At 34.3% G+C, this 22,445-nt stretch overlaps 1 protein-coding gene across 1 annotated transcript in view; it reads right to left on the bottom strand.

Moving 5' to 3' along the window:
- LOC144434922 (regulator of G-protein signaling 7-like) overlaps nucleotides 1-20,573 on the bottom strand; it is a 42,524-nt gene extending 21,951 nt beyond the window's left edge. The window contains exons 1-2 of the mRNA XM_078123443.1: nucleotides 20,436-20,573; nucleotides 13-109 (exon numbers count right to left, since the gene is read on the bottom strand). Coding sequence (XP_077979569.1) covers nucleotides 13-109; nucleotides 20,436-20,486 — 148 coding nt within the window. The 5' untranslated portion in view covers nucleotides 20,487-20,573. The remainder of the gene's footprint in view (nucleotides 1-12; nucleotides 110-20,435) is intronic.
- Nucleotides 20,574-22,445: the final 1,872 nt, after the last annotated feature.

The following is a 22,445-nucleotide window of genomic DNA, read 5'->3' as shown; positions in this document are numbered from 1 at the left end:
ATCTTAACTTACCGGTGAAAGCACATGGAATGGATGTGAGGAAGACCTTCTGAGAGCGGATTGGAATACCAGATTCTGGATGCTGCATATCCCTGATGACACGTTCCATCTATAAAAAAAAAGTCATAGGAATGAATAGCTATTATGTATTATTGAAATAAGAACAACAACTATTTGAATCTTTGACTTTGTTATGTACCTCGGTGGATTTTTTTATTCAATAAAATCATAATTAATAATATTTCTAACAATATTTCTATTGTGCTTAGAATCCATCAGAGATATTCAGTCACTGGTGTTGTACAAAGTTGAGGTTAATCATAATTACTCTCTTACTTAAAGAGATGAGTTTTAAGCTGACATCTTAAGTTCTTGAGGTTCTATGCTTGAAACTTTAATAGCAGGTGTTATATCATATGGTAGTAACTCAGGGCTCAAAATTAACTGTTTTGTTTGGTAGTCCCAGTGGGCTACCGATTTCAGAAATTGGTAGTCCAAGGATGATGACCAATAGTCCCATATTCAAAACAGAGTTCCTCCATTGGAAATGTATTCGTTATTAAAATACTTCTTATTTCTGTAAATCTGCCATCCGTTAAATCATTGCATAATATTAATCAGTGGTAGCCTGAGTGGGCTACCAGCTGCAAATTATGGTAGCCCATAACAAGAATTAGTAGTCTGTGGACACAGGACTATCGTTAATTTCGAGCCCTGTAACTTAGTTTATTTTATAAGTGTTGGGCAGATTAATGCAATGATTAGTCTCTGTAAGACTTTAAATTTTGTCTTTGGGACTTTAAATTTTAAGCTTAAATGGAGTGATCAATGTATTTAGCTTATTTTGTTCAATCACTTCTGCAATATTGACTGATTTGTATGTAACAAGCAAGATTACCAAAATTACCAACCCAATCAACCCAAATTGAAAATACCAAGATCGACATAACCAACCAAGGGTATAGTCGGGTTCTCAGGTTCAAATTAATAGGCTTACCAACATAACCAACCAAGGACACAGTTGGGTTGAAATTACCAAGATTTATACCAACATAACCAACCAAAGGTATAGTTGGGCTGATTTTACCAAGATTATCAACCTAACCAATCCAGGGTAGAGTCAAAAATTACCAAGATTATCAACCTAACCAACACCAAGGGTAAAGTTGGGTTAACAAAATCATTTTATATACAGCATTCTGTCCATTAGTAAAGACACTAGGTGGCCTGCAAGTTGGCACTGGCTTGAATACATTATCTTTCACTTTAGGACAATAGTTTTACCGGTACTTAGGCATAAAAAAAATTGTGTGGTTCCGATTACATTCAATTTTAAAATAGGTGGGGTAGGTAGATTTTATATTTTTTTTTTTTTCATATATATGTGAGTGTCTCTAGTTCAGGTACATGTAGTTATGTTTTTCTGTTGTTTTCATTTGTGTTTTTGGCTTCTTCTCATCAGATGTACAGCCATTACAGAAGAACAGTTTTATATTGTCTTTTTCAGTTGATGTCAGTTTCCGCATCCTCTATTTCCTGTGAGACTTCACAATTTTCGCAATTTTTTTCTCGAATATTTTTTATTTGGCCTTATATACATGTGCATTGTAGGGGAACTATGTTGATTGAAACTGCCAATGTAGCATTCAATACCATCAATCACACACACACTTAACACAAATTTTATCAACATTAGTGAAAAAATTTCATTTGTGCACAGGTCATGTCAAACAGACATTTAAACAAAGTGTGTAGTAAAAATACTTTGGTAATAATTATTTTAAGGTGAAGACACTTAACTTTTCAAAATTACACAACAGTGACAGTGACAGTGACAGTGACAGTGACAGTGACAGTGACAGTTTTTAAAATACCATATTTAATATGTCAGACATCATGGTTAAGTCATTTGAAGTCATCATCAAATGCAAAGTGTCAACAAAATATGTAATTCATATTACCATAAAATACATTTGTACATATGTACATTTTCCAGTGATACAATACCAAAAAAACCCACCTGTATGCAAATGATATGCAAATGTGTACATGATAATTCCCTGTACAGGAAATCGCATGATCACAGAGTGTGATTTTTTTGGAATTTTTGCTGTTTCAAGGGAACATATGTAAATGATAGCAAAAACCCATGCCATGTAAGTGCCAGTATGAGTACTCATGAGTATTTGCACTTGGTATTTACTACTGCACTTTCATTTTTTACATTTGTGAAAGTACAACCACAGAGAATATAGCATACAAGTCAAGCACTTGTGAAAACACCCCGAGTATGCCATACTACATGTAGTACTCACATGTCATGGGGTTCTGTCATAATCATCATTCATAAGGTTATACACTGAAATTAAAACTATCAAGTCAGTTTACTAGTTTGTAGATATCAAAATAGTTTATGCCCTTCATTAATATTATAACGGCCCCATAGAGAGTAGAATGACAGGGGAATGTGTAACACTTCTCAATTATTAACATCACAATCATTACTAAGGTAATCCAATTCATCTCGTAAAGTTGCCACCTTGTAATTTTTTTCATCACCTGTTATGCAACTCAGAATAAGTTGCAATTTTTTCATGGACGTCATCACCTGCAGCTTGGCTAAGGTTGTAAGCAAGGATATATTGCAATTTTGCTGAGTTGAAAACCTTTGTTGGTTGCAATTTGTTCTTGTATCGGTATTTACCATTATCAATGTACAAACTAAGGTAGAGAACCAGTAATAGATTTAAAACAGGAGTTCACCAGGGTACATGTTATACCTGTGAAAACCTGCAATGTCATATTATTATTCATATCATTATGTTGAAATTAAAATTTTCAAGTCAATTTACTAGTTTGTAGGTATCAAAATAGTTTATGTCCTTCATTAGTATTATAACGGCCCCATAGAGAGTAGAATGACAAAGGAATGTGTATCAGTATCATTAACACTTCTCAATTATTAAACATCATATTAACATCAGTTGCAACCTGGAATAAATTGCAATTTTTTTTATGGCCCTTCATTTTGCTGAGTCATAAATCTTGATAAGCTGTACAAACTATGATAGAACAAGTAAAGTGTGTGTGTGTGTGTGTGTGTGTGTGTGTGTGTGTGTGTGTGTGTGTGTGTGTGTGTGTGTGTGTGCGTGTGTGTGTGTGTGGAACGGAATACAAGCCAACTGCTTGGCCACTGACAACCCAGACAGCAGTGGTAAACAGAATACAAGATAACCACTTGGCCACTGACAACACAGACAGCAGTGGTAAACGGAATACAAGCTAACTACTTGGCCACTGACAACACAGACAGCAGTGGTAAACGGAATACAAGCGAACTGCTCAGCCACTGACAACACAGACAGCAGTGGTAAACGGAACACAAGCGAACTGCTCAGCCACTGACAACACAGACAGCAGTGGTAAACAGAATACAAGCTAACTGCTTGGCCACTGACAACACACACAGCAGTGGTAAACGGAATACAAGCGAACTGCTCAGCCACTGACAACACAGACAGCAGTGGTAAATGGAATACAAGCTAACCACTTGGCCACTGACAACACAGACAGCAGTGGTAAACGGAATACAAGCTAACAGCTCAGCCACTGACAACCTTACATGTCTAATTCACATTAGATATACGATACGACCATATTAAATTTATAAGAGCTTTTTAAAATCACTTGTATCAACAATGAACAAGTAAGGCTTTAGCTTGTACTTAGTGTAAACAATTTGGCCAAATAACGACAACAGAATTAAAAATTCATTCCACACGACATATACATGTCATCTATAAATCAACCTATCATACAAACAAAGATCTGATATTGAAATAAAATATATTACACACCAACTGCTGGAACAATAAAATCATACCTTCTGGGTATATATGCATGCTCATAAAAAAAAAAAAATTCACCATAGCTAAATTTAGATAAAATGTTCATAAACTGCATAAGGAAGATCGAATGTTTAATTTTCAATTTATCAAATATGTTTATTATAATAAATCATACATATATTTGACATATGGACTATAAATAAAACTATTCATCAATTTTCACATTCCTGTAATGTTTTAATTTGAAAAATGAACGACATATTTTAACCTCCACACTGAAATTGAAATTGAAATTGGGTACTTATTAAAATAGACAAGCTTATTCCAAGTGACACATTGTCAAATCAACTTGTGAAACAAACATCAGCATACATGTACATGGAGAGAAGTGGAACTTGACTATCAATCTCTGAAACAAACACCATTGTTGTCATCATCATCATCATCATCATCTTCATCTTTTAAAGGATATTTATTCATGTTCAAACCCTCATCATGATCATTACTACCACCACCACCACCACCACCACACCACCACCGTCATCATTATCATCATCATGTTTGGACAGAAATAAACCTGAATGACAACCACTAAAACAAACCCCATCATCATCAGAATATGTGTATGTGGAGAAAAGTAAACCTGACAGATATCCTTAGACAATAAGCAAAAGACCAACCTGACTGACTTAAAATATACCTTTGTAGGAGAGAAAACTAATTGAGGAAGTGAACACATGCACTTTAAGTGCTATCAATCATTTCAGTTATACCTCAACCTATTCTTGACTTCTCATACAAGGACACTGTAACCTTTCTCTTTTGTACACAACTTCCTCTCAGCATCACATCATGCTGTCTGTTGCCTAGCAACAATATACAGAAAACAACTTGGGCCTGCTTTTAATAAGAGTATGGCATTCAGCTTGTTCATGGGCCAGAGCGATATCACACATAATACTACAAGGACAAAAGGTGTTATAATTCTATGAATACAAAAAAGGGACGTAATAACGTTTATGCGTCCCTGTTACAAACAATACTAAAATTTGTACATCTTTGTATTCTTGTAAGAATCAAGGCGACTGTACTTTTCACCAAATCTTTATCATGTGGGGAGTATGTTTGATGACACATTCTAAAACACACACAGAATACAATAATCAACATAGAATGCTGTCAACATACTCCATATTAAAATATCTTATAAAAATTGGTGATTACCGGCTACAATATAATGTGTATGTGGTGAGTACTACATTTTGTGTGAGTGGTGGAAACCAGCTATAATACAGTGTACCAGTATGTGCGAGTGGTTGGTACCAGCTATAATATAGGGTATATGTGAGTCGTTGGTACCAGCCATAATATAGGGTATATGTGAGTGGTGGCAACCAGCTATAATATTGAGTATGTGAGTGGTTGGTACCAGCTATAATATATTTGTATGTGTGAGTGTTGGCAACCAGCTATAATATAATAGTGTATGTGTGAGTGGTGGCAACCAGCATTAATATAGTGCATACATTTGTATGTGAGTGGTTGGTACCAGCTATAATATAGGGTATGTGTGAGTGGTTGGTACCAGCTATAATATAGGGTATGTGTGAGTGGTTGGTACCAGCTATAATATATGGGTATGTGTGAGTGGTTGGTACCAGCTATAATATAGGGTATGTGAGTGGTTGGTACCAGCTATAATATAGGGTATATGTGAGTGGTTAATACCAGCTATAATATAGGGTATGTCTGAGTGGTGTGCAAATTGTATCAGTGCTGGCAGCTGTTAATCAGACTTCAACTAATCAAATAACATACCTATCATGTCACTTTACCAAGTGAATAACTACAACAAATTATAGAGAGATAAAAATAGACCTTGGTATTATTGGATCATGTTGCTAGGTATATGGTTACTGGCTGTACAGTTTGTACTGTCTTCGTCTACACTCTATCATTCTGTATTAACTGTTGTTTCACTTGTTTACTCACTGACATGTTTTTTCCACTGAAATAAAATCTATAAAATGATGTTATTTAAAGAACTCTTTGGTTTTTAAAATCTATAAATGTGCATGGAGAAGTACTTATGATGTTTATTTATTTTCCATTCAAGACTTTGAGATATACATGTAAATATAACAACTCACTTGTGATTTTTTCATCAAAATATTCATTCCCCACAAAATCACTGACATTATTATTTCTACATGTTTTTTCTTTTTCAATTTTAGTTTGAGAATAATTTTATTCCAAAAAGTATTGTAATGTCACTATGACCTAACTAATTCTTATTCCAGCGCATAATTTTGTTAAGGGTGGTAAGGGTGGTAAGCTTAGAAGGGCAAATTTACCTGACCTCCAAAAGGTGATTTTATATACTGGGGTAGACTGTAATGACATCATCGGTCTGGGCTTATCAGCCTGCCCTAATAGTTTGGGGAAAGGGAGATTAGACCACGCCCACAATGGCTGATCTGTCAGTCCAATACTAAAAAAAAAAAATTATGGTACAAAGTATGCAAATTTATGAAAATTATATCAGATTTCAAACTCGGGGTTTCCCAAATATTTGTAAAACACAGAGAACAAATAAGAAATATCACATGTTACATACGCATGTATCTATTTTCACCTTGGGAAGAAGATATCAAATTTAAATTCCAGCAAATATTTACCCTTTTTTACCTTATTTTTGCAATAAATTTATATTTATCATCATATTATTATGTGCAATAAAAATCTGATTCAAATCTAGAATTGATGTCTCAACCAGTATATCATATTTGTATGTTTAGCTTTTATTTTCACTTGATAGTCATTTTCCTTCAACCAAATATTAATGTTGATGAAGAACACGACAGACACTAAAAGTAACACTGTTTCCAAGTACATACCTTCACTTTTAGTCATACTACTGTGAAAATCAAATATATAGTATGAATGCATTAATTCATTTCATTTTAGATTTAATGAGTTTTTCCATGAATGTCAAATCCCCACGGATAAAACTAACAATGTTTTGAAAAGAATCGATTTGCATGGTATGATGATGTCACCCTACAGTCTAATAATCTATTTCTAGTTGTATGGAATAACTTCATTACTGGAATTATTTGGCTACAACCACATCAACATTGGATAATTACGCGTATAAGAAATAATGAGAATTAATGGTCAAAGGTCACAAACAGTTCTTAAGCCCCATTACACTCCAAATCATAACAACAGCATATAATCTACACAATATATTAGAAAGATGATGAATAATTGCATCAATAGAAAAATCCATAATTTTCTCATTAATTGTGGAATGGACACTGCAACACAAGGTATAGTGACTACCGTTACTATTCATAGACAGTAGGACAATTGCATTGTAGACACTGGATCTACAGCAAGAGGGTGCATTGTAAGCATTGGATCTATGGGACGGCTGCATTGTAGACACTGGATCTAAAGCAAGAGTGCATTGTAGGCATTGGGTCTATAAGATGACTGCATTGTAGACACTGGATCTACAGCATGAGTGCATTGTAGGCATTGGGTCTATAGGATGGCTGCATTGTAAACACTGGGTCTACAGCAAGAGTGCATTGTAGGCATTGGGTCTATAAGATGACTGCATTGTAAACACTGGGTCTACAGCAAGAGTGCATTGTAGGCATTTGGTCTATAGGTCCATGTACAATTTTTACTGTATTTGTTGCAATAGTTTGTTCAATAACAAACATATACAAAACATAATAATATGAAAATTTAGTCTCAAAAATAAAATCTAATATTTGAATAAAAATAATAAGTTTAAACAATACTAATAAATATACTACAAAGACTTGTAAATCCCATTGTGTACATAGAAAATGATCTGAGTCTATACATATAAGTTGTACATTACTTGACTAGAGTACTTAGTATATAGAGAGATGAAGAGATTGGCATTATTAACACTTACGTATATTCCTTAGAGATCTGTATGTACATACATGATGACAGTTGAAGTAGATGTGTGTTTATATATAGTTCATACACTCATCCATAATACTCACCTTCACAACATATATACCAAATACTGTATTCACATTACTAGGTCGAAACCATCAACTCTAGTCTGACTTCAGTCGTAAAAGTGATAACTTAAAGGTGGTTTCTTGGGTCACAATCAGATTGGATTTGTCAAATGTGTTTTAAACCCAACCTGGAGAGTCTACTCTAAAAGCAGTGAGTCTGAACCCCTCAAATATTTTCATTTACATATTACAGATCTAACACTTCAAGGCACTGGATTAAATAATTTTCAAATAAAACTGCATGTCCATCAAAACTTCAACCTGCACTGTAAGCTGCAACTGGGATATTTTTCATCAAGTATTAAACCACAGATATATTCACTAAAATCGGTTTAGTTACTTATAAAAAGACATTGTAAATTGTATAATTAGTGATCAACATTATCCGTAGATGGTGTAGTGACAAGTTTACATCTTGAGTGAAAGCTTGGTTTTCAATTTGTCACCATGTTAACTATTCTGTAACTGTAGTACAGTTTTTTGATCAGACAACCAAAATCTATTTACTGAAAAGTGTTAAAATACCAATAATCTGTGACTTTGCCTCACTGTTTCGCTACCTGCTTATAATGCTATCAACTTATTGCAACTGATTAGTGGGCTTTGAAAATCATACATTCAAACTGATTGGTTTGAAAAAAACACGGGAAGTGATAATGTATACCACCTTAGTAATGTACTATATTCAGAAGTCAATATGAGAATGTGCCCTTGTTGAGATGAGCAGAGCAACATAATTAACATATAGCAAACATTATGTAAATATCAACAAACTGAGGCATGCTGATAACTATCATTGGGGGCGTGGCTATTAAGTGGTTGCTTTTGATAGCACTACATGCAGTTAGTGTGACAGCACAGCAAAATCACAGATTCTGAAATTGCGTTGTAAACAGGCCAGATACACACACGGTATGTGATAACTATGAAATATGAAAATGTGATAACATAACAGTCTTCGAGTAAGCCCTCTGTAAATCTCGGTACCTTCAATAGCATTTTACCTCATGCTAGAGGGTCAAAATAGAACAAGCAGGCCGACTTATTCTCAAGTGCACCTCTAGTAATGCATGTGAAGCACATGGAGCAGAAGTTAGGGTGTCCACCAAGAAATCAAATGTTTTATTTTTATGATGCACCTAGGGAGTAAAATTCTATTGCAGGTACCGAGAATGATTACTATACATAGAATCATTAACTACAAATTGTAGATTAGAACTACACAGACAAAACTGATAAATTCACAGAAGTAAAAATATTATGTTATTTTAAACTGACTTTGAACAATTTGTGTTGTTTGTACATACATACATGTAAGTATATAATCTGAATGCCAATCCATTTGACCAACCATCTCCACCACATCATGAATAAATTTACGTCTAACTACACTCTACAACTTACTTTCATTGACTTACTTCTGAAATGATGTAGCTAACAAGCAAACAAACAGTCAACTACTTATTAACTGTATTCTTATTGTCAAAACAAATTGAAGTTTATACACAAAATATTGAAACTGTAAAGTAGTGGAACTAAAAGTAAAGCACTTAAACCCCAACCATTTGTAAGAGCTCCAAAGTACTGATCTTCAACCCTTTAAAACCTGATACCCTACCCTATATAAAGGGTGTAATTACATAGAGTTACAGAAACCAAGTCACTAAATGCTTAATACACATACTGTACGCTACTGTACAGTAATACAACTATTTAACAATGTTCCATGACTTTTTTTTTACAATCAAATTAATGTGTACTTTTACCACCGCTGTGCTTTTTAAAAGTGTCTTGCACGTATAAGATATCAATCTGTATTTAATCTAGTAATGCATAGTGCTGTGTGTTTACAACTATTATGATATCAAAATTATCATAATTCTAATATTACTATTCAATGATGTTTGTCAATCATACACTGAATGTTTATACAAATATATGTAATATTTTCATTATTCAATAATCATAATATTTCCTATACATACCACTAAACATGATGTATTCCCTTGATACATTTATGATTAAATACTTCTGATCAGGAGGAGAGAAGGGCTCACTTACTGGCAAACAGTTATGTCAGCTAGGTTTCAAACACTTGACCTATCCTTAACCTAACCTCACTTAACATAACATAACCTATCAATGGCTTCAAATTGACTGAGAATCAAAGCCACAGATAGCTTCTAGACTACACCTAACCTTACCTACATGTAACTCCTAGAGTGACTGTACTTAATTCTAAATTTCTCATGACCCGACCAAGTACCCTAAGTTTCTTTAATCGGGCAAAATAATTTTTACAAATTAGGACAAGGAAAAAATCACTACGTTACTGATTGTACGATGGCAACTCCCACAAGTGCATATCTGAGCTAAAATTATCTTTTATTACAGAAAATCTAAATTTCTAAATCATTCAGATTGTTAAAGTATGACTTTAGAAGACACAGCCCTCAAATACTTTACTTCTATGTGACAATGGTGACTTGATTTTAAAAGAAATTGGTGGCAATAATTTATAATAACAATTGTCTGTGATATGCAGGAAATTGACCTTGAAGGTCAAAATCAGGGTCAAAGGTCAACGTCTCAAAAGAAAGTTTACACCTAATAATATGGACATAGACACTTGAATGAAGTTTCCATGTATTGAGTTATGCAGTAAATCATGATTGCTCACTACAAATATGGCTACCATTTGGTTAAAAGTTATATGAGCACCACAAGTAATGCATGTATTATATATATTTCTCTTCTTCTTTTGTACTGCATTGCAATATGCAAGAAATAGCTTCATTTTGATAATTGACCCAGAAGGTTAAGATTGAGGTAAAAGGTCACTTTCTTACAAGAAAACTTGCATGTGATTGTATGGGGTTAGACACTTGAATAGAGTCTATGTATTGAAGTTTTTGAGTTATGCAGTATTAAATATATTGATTTGTTAAACCAAATTTGGCTGATATTTAGAAAAAAAGTTAATTTAGCACTAAAAGTAAACCTTGTGTATATTTTTTTTCCTATATTATCTGTGGAAATGATTTAAAAGAAATAGGCAAGAAATAAATACAAAGTGTCTGTGATTGGCAAAAAATTACTGAATTTTGTAAATTGACCCTGAAGGTCAAGGTCTTAAAAGAAAGATAGCACCTGACAATAGGAGTTAGACACTTGAATGAAGTCTATGTATTACAGTTTTGAATTATGATGTAAGTATTGATTTTTAACTATGTACAACGATATGGCTGCCATTTGGTCAAATTTGCATATGCTGCAAAACAAAGTGACATGCATATATATGGCCCATGTATGTCATCTTTGTGCTAGGTTTGAAAGAAATAAGATATTGCATGTCTGAGAAATTATGTACTACAGACGCATGCACAGACAGACGGACAGAGCATTGTAAAAGTCCCCCTTTGGGGTAATAATTATGAAATGAAAGTACTATCACCATGTACATGTACACTTGCTTTTTTCAAGAAACTGAACGAATAATTTTTTAAGGTATTACGATGAGAAACATGGACACCCTTAGCTTGAATACAAGTCTTTACAATTACTGTCTGTCTTGTCTGTCCGTTCTTCCCCAGCTATATTGTTGTAGATATTATACTTCTATGTTCCATCGATATATCAATACAATGTACTCCCTGAGCAATTAGATGGCCCACTGATATACAGCAAAATTCTCATGACGCCAAATTTGCAGTGTGTTCCCCTATATTTTACTATGTCCTGCATTTTGTACGTAACTCACAAGAAAACCCAATTTTTTACCACTTTGACCCAAAAGAAAATATGTTGTCGTTCATAGAGAAAGCACACTGGGCATATATATGATAAAAGGTCACAGAGTACTTCATCAAATAATCGATATACAATATACATGTACTTTGTTTCAACACGTTTTTCTGATATGTCATATTGATTGTCAACAGCCTTTGATGTATATGACTGTGCTCGCTTCACTTTCTCAACAGAAAACGGAGCTTAGCTTCATATGAATTTTATCATGACTATAGACATCTCTGAGAATATCAAAGTCATGTATATGTAGGGACATCCAGCAGTTATTTTAGGACAATGGAATAATACCTCTCTTCCTGTCTCTTCCTTATACTCCTCCACCCCAATACCCGATGATGTCACAGTTGCCATGGCAACTGGTCTGTCTTGCCAGAATGAGTTTGTGTGTTTGTTTGTCTACTCTTGACAGTTCTCACTGCATTGTTCAACCTGGCCCTGTCATCCTAATTTGGCTCATTCACAATTCCTTATTATATTAACTTATAGAAATCAATACAATCAGACAGTCAAAGAGTTCTTCTGCAAAACTGATTCTTTTATTCATCATTCATCATATACTCTACACGAACTGGGTTCACAATTACTTTCAAATTGTAATTTCCCACTTTTTTATCCAAAACTTTGGTAAGCCTCTTTTCATGCAACTAAACATGTATGAAATACTTGCGATGCTACTTTGTCACTCTTGTTTATTAAACATAAAATTTTTATTTTCTGACTTTCATGACAAGACAGTGTATTTATTTACACTTTTATGACAGAGATGTCATGTCTTTCTACACAGGAACTATGGGTCCATTGTTATCGTGGGTGTGAAAATGTACAAGTATCTAAACTACCAGTACATGCAAAAGTTCCCCTCTTGGTATTCCCTCTGATTCTAATCAAATTTAACCTAATCCCGATTTCTTTATATTCTGTTACTATCACTGTTTTCAGTTTTCACAATATCAGTTTACTGATACATAGACTTAGCTTCTACATTGACTCTACATCAGCTGTGTTCACTTTGATCAGTTTAAATCAAACTGCTTTTGTTAATGTGGCAATAGGGGTGATAGGTGTTTATTTTGGATTTTCAAAGAGGTCTTCATAGAAGACACATACCCCTCATGAAGTTTCCTTCTACAAATGTATGTGACTGAATGGTGACATGATTTAAAAGAAATTACATGTAGTGGCATAAATAAATACTGTGTCTGTGATATGCAGGAAACGGCTACATTTCAATAATTGATCCTGAAGATCAAAGTCAAGGTCACAGGTCATGATTTCAAAAGAAAGTTCACACCTAATAATATGAGAATACACACTTTAATGGAGTCTCTGTGTTTTTGAGTTATGCTTACTCGTTAACTACAAATTTGGTCACCATTCACTTAAAAGTAATGAGCACCGAAAGTAATGCAGGTACATATTTCTCTTGTTGTTCTGTGTTACCTTTAGACATGATTTTAAAGAAATGTATCATACATAGATGCTACAGACTGCTTGCAATATGCTAGAAATAGCTTGATTTTGACAAATGACCCTGAAGGCCATGGTCACGGGTGTTTAGAAAGTTTGCATATGATTATGTGGCATTAGACACTTGAATGAAGTCTCTCTGCATTATACAATAATATATTGATTTGTTACTCCAAATGCATTATATAGCTGCCATTCAGTAAGAAGTGATGAGAGCACCCAAAGTAATCCTTGTATATATTTCTTTTCTTCTATATTACCTGTGAACATGATTTACATGTAAAAGAAAATGGCAACAAATAAATACTACAAAGTGTCTGTAATAGGTGAACCTGAAGATCATGGTCAAACGTAAAGGTCTTAAAAGAAAGCTTGTACCTGAAAATAAAGGGGTAGACACTTGATTGGAATCTCTATGTATTACAGTTTTTGAGGTATGTCGTAAATGATATTTTTTAACTACAAATATGGCCACCATTCAGTCAAATTTGGATACGTCACAAAACAAACGAAATGATGTCCCATATGACATGTCACCTTTGTGCCAGGTTTGAAAGAAATCATATACTGCAATCTGAGAAATGACATGTGGATGGATGAATGAATGGATGGACACACACACACACACACACACACACACACACACACACACACACACACACACACACACACACACACACGGACAGGTAGACAGAGACCATTGTAATACTCTCCCCCTGGGAGGAGGATAAAAACTTAAGTGTATGTTGTTCTATTTGACAAAACAATAATAAACAGCACATTTAATCTATGTTTGTGACTCAATAAGTAGCAAAAAATATGTTTAAAAAAGTCTGTTATTGTCTTAAACCAAATAAATGATTTGTAGATAAACTGGATAAAGACAAGTATCACTACATCATGTCCTGCCTGCACATACGTCTGTCACTTCCTCATATATTGAAACATCACCATTCATAAATAGTTTGATTACATGTGTTCACAAAATGCAAACCAAATACCATTTTCTCATCCATATTGCAACTGTAATTTACAATATTAATTGTACAATGTTGATGATTTTGTAAGAAATCACATATCCATTTTTGACATTTTCATGTGATAAAAGTAGAATGACAGATAATGTTGAGAACTACAAGTGACCATCAAGATACAATCTACAGACATATTCATTACCGGGACCAGACAATGTTATAACTTAGAACTAATGATCGTCATTCTTGATCAATAAGAAAATTTACCAGAATCTTGAGTGAAAGTGAAATGACTTTACTGGATAATTATGTTATTTAGATGGCCAGACTTATCCTAATCTAACTAAAATGTCAAAGGTCAGGCCTAAACATTAAAGACAATTTGTCCTATATTGAAAGAAAAGTCCAGTCAAGCTTATTTCTGCCTATAGTCTGCTTGTATTGATTACTGCTATGACCTTAGATATAATTTGGAGTGATAAAATAACACCTTGGTTAACTCACTCAATTTACTCTATAAGCTCTGCTGCACTTGATATGTGTTCAGCCATTTTGGGGATTTCTGTAAGGGTTTTTGGAGAAAATCTCTGATCGGGAATAACCTAATCCCATTGTCTTTGTATTTGTCATACAGGCTGTCGACAGACACAGCCATGTCTCACTTGAATCAGTTCACAAACATTTCCAAATCAATCAACACTGATTCATTTTAGTTAAATCAAATCGAAACCACTTTCTATCCTCGCTAAAAAATTTATATATGGATTTAGATTGATTTCCTTTAGCATACATGTACCTGTTCCAACACACCAGATTTTGAATTGCATTTACTTTAATTTGATGACAGTATAGCAGCAAAATGTTTGCATGTAGCACCAAAATTCTTTCATTTTTTAAAAAGTATTAAGTTGATTACCTTGAAATGAAGTTATACAGTACTAACTAGTCTAAGTGCTAGATTGTAAATACCATCATCACTGTCTCAGACAGTGTTAATTATTCACGATAAGTTATGTGAATAGGTGAATGATAAGTGATATCTTCGTCATAGGTGAATCACATGAAATGAAATCTGACCAGTCTTTCGTAGAGTCTTTGCAACTTTACTAAACTTTGTTAGTCTTTAGCCATATCAAGAACAAATCTGATCTGATTTACATAATTCGTGGTGAATCACACAAAAAATGTCCATCTGTTTGTCAACATAAGATGTCGCATACAACATTACATCAGAAGTAAACGAAGGCATGAATGGTTATTTAGCAATAGAAATGACCTAAAGGTCAGGATTCTAGTGTACAGCAATGCATAATCTTGCACTTCGTACCTCTTATTTTGGGGAAACATTACATACAATCATAGACCTTACACAAAATGTCATGAAGATAAAGTCAAGGGGATACATGTAGGTACGTGTACAGTTAGTGAGGAGGAAATTAGTATGAGGTAAGACTATAGAGTTAACTGGTCCCAGTAATGCAGTACAGCAACTGTGACAGTATTAGCAATACTTTTCTAGTCTTGGCTTACAATATGATACTTTCTGCTTCACTTTGACAGAACCGTTACTTGCATCGACTACAAGCCTAATTTGAAATAGTTTGACATTCATTAACTGATCTCAATACATGTCCTTTCTTTCCTCACATACTCACTAGATCTGCTATTATTAATGGACATTGTAATTCATTGTATGCAAAGAGTCTGATTCAAATCATATGATATTGTATAATCATGTTATCTTGTTGGTAGAATTTCTTGACTAGGTTTCAATCAAAACTTTTCATTGGTGTAATTTTAACGCTATAACAGTTGAAAAACATTTCAACCATACTTTTTCCTTAAATTGTAAATCTTTCTTGTATCAATTTCACAACCCATTTACAAAATAAAGAATCCTCACCATGTTGTTTTTTGACTTGATGTGGCCCTTTGAAGTCAAACTTTCTAAGTAGAGCCTGTGAGGCAACTATTAATTGACTGACCCTGTGAGGTAAAATTGCTTTGGTCCTGTGAGGTAAAATTGCTTTGGTCCTGTGAGGTAAAATTATCTTTGACCCTGTGAGGTAAAATTGCTTTGGTCCTGTGAGGTAAAATTATCTTTGACCCTGTGGGGCAACCATCGGTAAAATTGCTTTGGTCCTGTGAGGTAAAATTATCTTTGACCCTGTGGGGCAACCATCTTTGACACTATGAGGTCAAATTGTCTTTGACCCTGTGAGGTCAAATTGTCTTTGACCCTGTGAGGTCAAATTGTCTTTGACCCTGTGAGGTAAAATTGCTTTGGTCCTGTGAGGTCAAATTATCTTTGACCCTGTGGGGCAACCATCTTTGACACTATGAGGTCAAATTGTCTTTGACCCTGTGAGGTCAAATTGTCTTTGACCCTGTGAGGTAAAATTGCTTTGGTCCTGTGAGGTAAAATTATCTTTGACCCTGTGGGGCAACCATCTTTGACACTATGAGGTCAAATTGTCTTTGACCCTGTGAGGTCAAATTTTCTTTGACCCTGTGAGGTCAAATTGTATTTACAGTGTTATGTAAATTATGTATACATCTGTATGGATACTAAGATACCAACCTGTCTGCATCACCCTACCAGATACCACTTTGTGATTTATATGAAGCCTGATAGTGATACAGCTAAACAACATGACTTATCTTACCATCTAACTTTACTGGAATGATATTCAGTTTAATTGGAAAATACATGTGTTGTTGTTATCAGTAAATGTGCTTTCATGCAGAACACTTTGACTAAAGTAGTCTGGTCTCGTAACTGATATACTGATATCACATTGTGTCTTCTAATAAAATATAAAATGTGCTGTCAAAATGGTGTAAACTGGGATTTCCTGTGAATCACCACCTAGTTCTGAAGGGATAAGGGAACAACAAACTTTGGTGCATTCATCATAAGGAGCTGCTGTGTGTAAGTGGTACATCAAATTGGCTTGGAAAGTTAGAGGGCACACACTTCACTTTATTATAACTATCAAGGTTTCGAACTTCTACTCATCTTGAGCTTTACCTATGGTATTGTCATTATTTTCCTTTCAAAATTGAGTTACCATGAAAATGAGAAAACAAATTTGATGAGAACTGGTCCTTGCGACAAAATTACAGAAACCCCCTAGATAAATGAACAAACATATTCCCTCAACTTGGGAGATCAAAATTTACATAAAAATGGGCTATAATGCATACGCAATGAACTATTCTTAGTAGATGATAGATGAATAAGGCCTACAAAAAAAAAAAATTGTTTGGTTCCGCTTATCCAAACCCACCTAGCTTTTCACTGCCAACCCTAAACTTTTTTTAACATATTCAAAAAAAAGTTAATACAATCGCAAAAATTGTGGTGAAGTCTCACGAGAAATAATGGATGCGGAAACTGACATCAACTTAAAGAGACAATATAAAACTGTTTTTCTAATCTATAATGGCTGTACATCTGATGGGAAACAATGGAAAACCTGAACTAGACACTCACACAGAAAAAAATATACAATAATTAAATAAAATAAAAAATCTACCTACCCACCTATTCTAAAATTGAGCGTAATTAGAACCACACAAATTTCTTTTATTAGGCCTTACTGGTATTATTACTCTACAGGTCACTTTGCTTTCATTTCAGTTGTCAAGTTGTATATAAGGGTGATCCTTTTTATTTCTCATGTTTCTGATGACCTAACCACCCCTATATTTATGGAATCCGAATGAAAAATAAGGACAATTATGCCCTCTATGCCCAGACCTGAAAAAACACAATATCTGGGTGAAAATTATCACTGAAATTGGGACCTTGGGCTCATATTATCCTAGTGACTGTAGTTTACTGTAATTCATAAGGCTATCAAACCTGTTTTAAAGTATGGTTACTGACTGAAAGAATCACTATCATCTACGCACATACACTTAGTTTTTTTTCCCCTTTTTTTACTAATTGGCTGACCAACTCATTTTTTATTAGGAAGAAAAACATAGGTCATTGGAAGTCATGTGAAACAAGTGTTTTAACTTGCATGTATGTGGAATGTGAGCTATATCAAAAACAGAAAAACTTTAGATATAAGCATATATATCTATTAAAATCAATAATGCCAGATTTGAAGAGGGTACAATATTGGGCCATTATAATAACAATTTTATTTTAAATTAATGTGGACTGTTTTTGAACTTGAAGCCTGTCACCAATCATTATATTGTCAAACCCTGAGTAGCTGTGGTGAGTGAGTGCAAAATGTATTGAGTCTTTGATTACGTATAGTTTCGCACATCACTGGACTTTTCAAAGAAATAACAGAGTATCAATATAGAGTATTAAATACCCTTGGATCATTTGGAGCACACACACGTTTCATTAGACGTAATTTGTATAATCAATTAGTCTGGCGATTATTTTCTTTATTGAGTCAACTCTGCAATAAATTTCTTGACGTGAATGTGCTTGATATAGTGACAAAAATAACTTCTTGTCAATCCTTAGGGCACTTGAAAGCTTCATTTTAAGCTAAGTTTGGTGAACAGGGTAAGTTTTAAAGTGGCCATATGGATGAGGATTGGATATTTATTTTGGATTTTTAATTCATAAAACAATCTTATCGTGCCTTCCTACTTGAGAAATCAACGTGAAACAACATATGCCAAGTTCTAGGTTGTAACTCAATCATTTCTAAAATATTAATAAATGTGTAAAATCTTTGTTATTGTACATACAATAACAAACTTTTTACACAAATTTTAGCTTTCTGCAGTGTATTGAGTTACCAACACAGACTTGGTCTATGTTGTTTCACATTGATTTTTCAAGTAGGAAGCCATGATAAAATTGTTTTATAAATTAAAAATCCAAAATAAATACCCAATCCTCATCCATATGGCCACTTTAAGAGATTGTCATTCATTGATTTTATGACATTGTAACTATATGGTTAAATGCACTGTCTAATCCCAATTATTGTATAAGTTGGCACATTTGATCGTTTACATACAATACATTTATATATTAATAGGAAAAGATGTGGTTTCAATCAGACATCAATAACTCAGTATTTTGTATTTCATAATGATTTTAATTAGGCCATTTCTGCTGATTCTACGTATTCGATATAACATACAAATACATAAATCGATAACAAGATTTTTCTCTGTCGACTGTGTGGCCTTTAATTTGATTTAAACCTTCACCTATATAATGCCCATAAAAACAGATGTGTGGATGTGAGTGTGTGTGTGTGTGTGTGGACATCATATATATAGTACACACATACATATATGTATGTAAACTGTATGTATATACAAATGTAAATAGGGTTATATGTCTGTATACGATATATAAAATACATATATATATTGTGTATATATGGTATACATAATTATATATATATATATATATATATATATATATATATATATATATATATTTGATATTTGATATTTATATATATATATATATATATATATATATATATATATATATATATATATATATATATATATATATATATATATATATATATATATATTATATAATAAAAAATTGTGTCTCTGTTGTTATCTTATCCCAAGATGTACTGTATCTAATGTAATAGAAACAGTATAATACATGTACATGTATGAATGTAGGGAACTGTTTGTAAGACCACATCACTAAAACAGTTCCATTTAAAAGAAGGCATGTAATAGTTCGAACTTCAACTAGCAAACAATTGTTGAATCATCGTCATCCCTCAACATTCAGATATACAGCAGTAATGGTAGTTATTGTTTTGTTGGTTTTGTCTCCATGCACCCTGAGGTGCACTGTGCCAGTGGTATTTGGCTATGAATGAATATAAACAATGTGAAAACAATAAGGACGCAGTGGATCGAAGCATCTCGCCGTCAAAACATCCAGCCGTGCATTCATATAAAACGTTGTCATGGCGATGTATCGATGGGAATATGTGCGAAAAATAATTTACGCTGCCTGGTGATCAAATAATATTTTTTCATCCGAATAATGGGGGATTCGCTTCGACTCGCGGTTTATTCTGCGCCTGGCCATATTTGGATAGGTCTACCAGACACGCAGTATCAACACCGCTAGTGACCAACAGATCGCCATCATGTTCAACATACTAATGTGTATCGTGTCCTTATATACATACAACGGTATCTGCATCACCGATCTCTTCTTTGAAAGAAATGACAACTTGATCATAACGCGTATTTGTAAAACGCTTTTTTCGCGCAGCGTTAAATCAAAGATCACTTACCCTTTGAAAAACCATTTCTCTGGGCCCGCGATCTTGGTCCAGTTCCATCATTTTTGACAATCAAATGCATATTTGAGGAGTTGAACGCATGATAGCAAAGCCTCAGCTGATGCTTGCCGGTGAGCAGCTCGCTGTATCTTTTCACTATTTATGCATATGTAATGAGCCTCGATATGACTGCCAGGAAGTCCTCTAAATACATCAGCATTACGTCATTTTCGTGAATGAGAAAAGCAGAGAGTGAGATGTATGGCATTGTATTCTGATTAATATTTCAATTTCCATTTTCACCTGTGACGCAAGTTATCCCTTTTTGTAACATTGCGCCTTATCAATCTTTGTAATACATTTTGCTTTCATCGCGATAGGTGATTATCACTACATCCTGTCAATACACGTGATCACATGTATCAGCATCTCCTTCCTCAGGTACTAGGTGTAGCCAACGGGTAGATTTGTGGTTTTCGTTAATTATATGTTGATTTAGACGAAAAATTATGTTTTTAATAGAATCGCCCCACCAAAAAAATTACGTGGGGGGTGTTTAACTGTTCTTATGTGCTCTCTCATAGGTGATGAAGGATATCTGTCCCTCCTTCCCATTGGGTTTAGACTATTGCCCGCCAACCCACATTCACCCAATAACGTGAATTATTTACCCACTGCCCGTCAGGAAAACGTTTGTGCTTTCCACTATACCAACCATTCATTTTGACGTACACAGTGTGCGTTCCCTTACAGACATCTTATAAAGAAAGTTGTCTTAAATTAATTGTCATTTATTTCTCGCCTATTTGTTACCAGGCCTGTCGTGCAGACCTGGTGTCTGGTGTAATGTATTCCCGGGAATTTATCACCGCTGTGTCACTAGCTTCTCGTGATCGAGCCTTACGAAACCAGCATTAGGGCCTATGATAGAATATATAAAATAGCACTCCCCACCCTCCCCCACCATTCCATGTTTTCCCCTCACTCTGTATCAGAATCAGGTCTTCCCCACCACAATTCTTCCTTGTTTGCTCCCTCCTGCTACCTATCTAAAATAAATAAAATTGCCCGCTTTTTTGCAAGAACAGCTTTGTTGACTGCACCTTCCTCCTATATCATGTGTATTGTGGATATCCCCCTATCTCAATACATGACCATATGTGATGTATGACGGTAGGCCTAAATATAATGCCAGACGTTATGATTTTGATTAAAATGCGGTTCTGTCGTCGATTGACACAAGTCCCACGTCACAAAATAAGTTTTCTTCCGTCAGGAGTTTAGATTTTCATCAATTCTTTGTGATGTCAACCCTGTTATGGTCATGTTATTGATTCCAATCCCATATCATCGTACCGTCCAAACGCACCGTCGCAGAAGAAATAACAGCTCTGGTTTGTGAGAATGTTCCAGTCCATTTTGTCACAGTATAAAGATCGTGAAAGTGCATTGGCTTATTACCAAACTCAGGCTATTGTGACCAAGTCTCAAAGTACATGTGGCAAAAGTACATGTGACATTAAATTTCAAAAGTGTAATTCTTCCGTGACATCTTAGCTTAGATCCCCATAGATCAGTCTGAGCTGAAATACGATCCTTGATGCGATTTTAGCCTTCCAGCATTGTAAAAACTACTACCATGGTTGGCAAGAATACAAACCTTTTAAAGACGTATCTTTTCCGACTGTGGCATAAAATCATTCATGGAATACTCAACTAAAATAACACTGTAGTACTAGTGATAGTTGTAGTACATGTAGTAGACATTTTGTACAATAAATAGATTGATGTCTCGGTGTTTATTTGTGTGTCAGGTGTTTGTATTCGACGAGGACGTACAGCATTAGCGATACTAGTCTTGCGATAAAATTAATATCAGAGTAAATTAGTATTTAACTTTTCGGGGGGGGGGTTCGCCACACCACCTGTCTAAAATAACAAGGCACATTATTTGTAAATCAAAAGGCATAGTACACCAAAGTAAAAATTGTTAAAGTGGGCATAAGGATGAGTAATTGGTAT

The sequence above is a fragment of the Glandiceps talaboti genome, chromosome 5 (genome assembly GCF_964340395.1).
Source record: "Glandiceps talaboti chromosome 5, keGlaTala1.1, whole genome shotgun sequence".
Taxonomy (NCBI): Eukaryota; Metazoa; Hemichordata; class Enteropneusta; family Spengelidae; genus Glandiceps; species Glandiceps talaboti.
The sequence above is the reverse complement of the archived record's forward strand: the minus strand, read 5'-3'. Positions and strand labels throughout refer to the sequence as shown.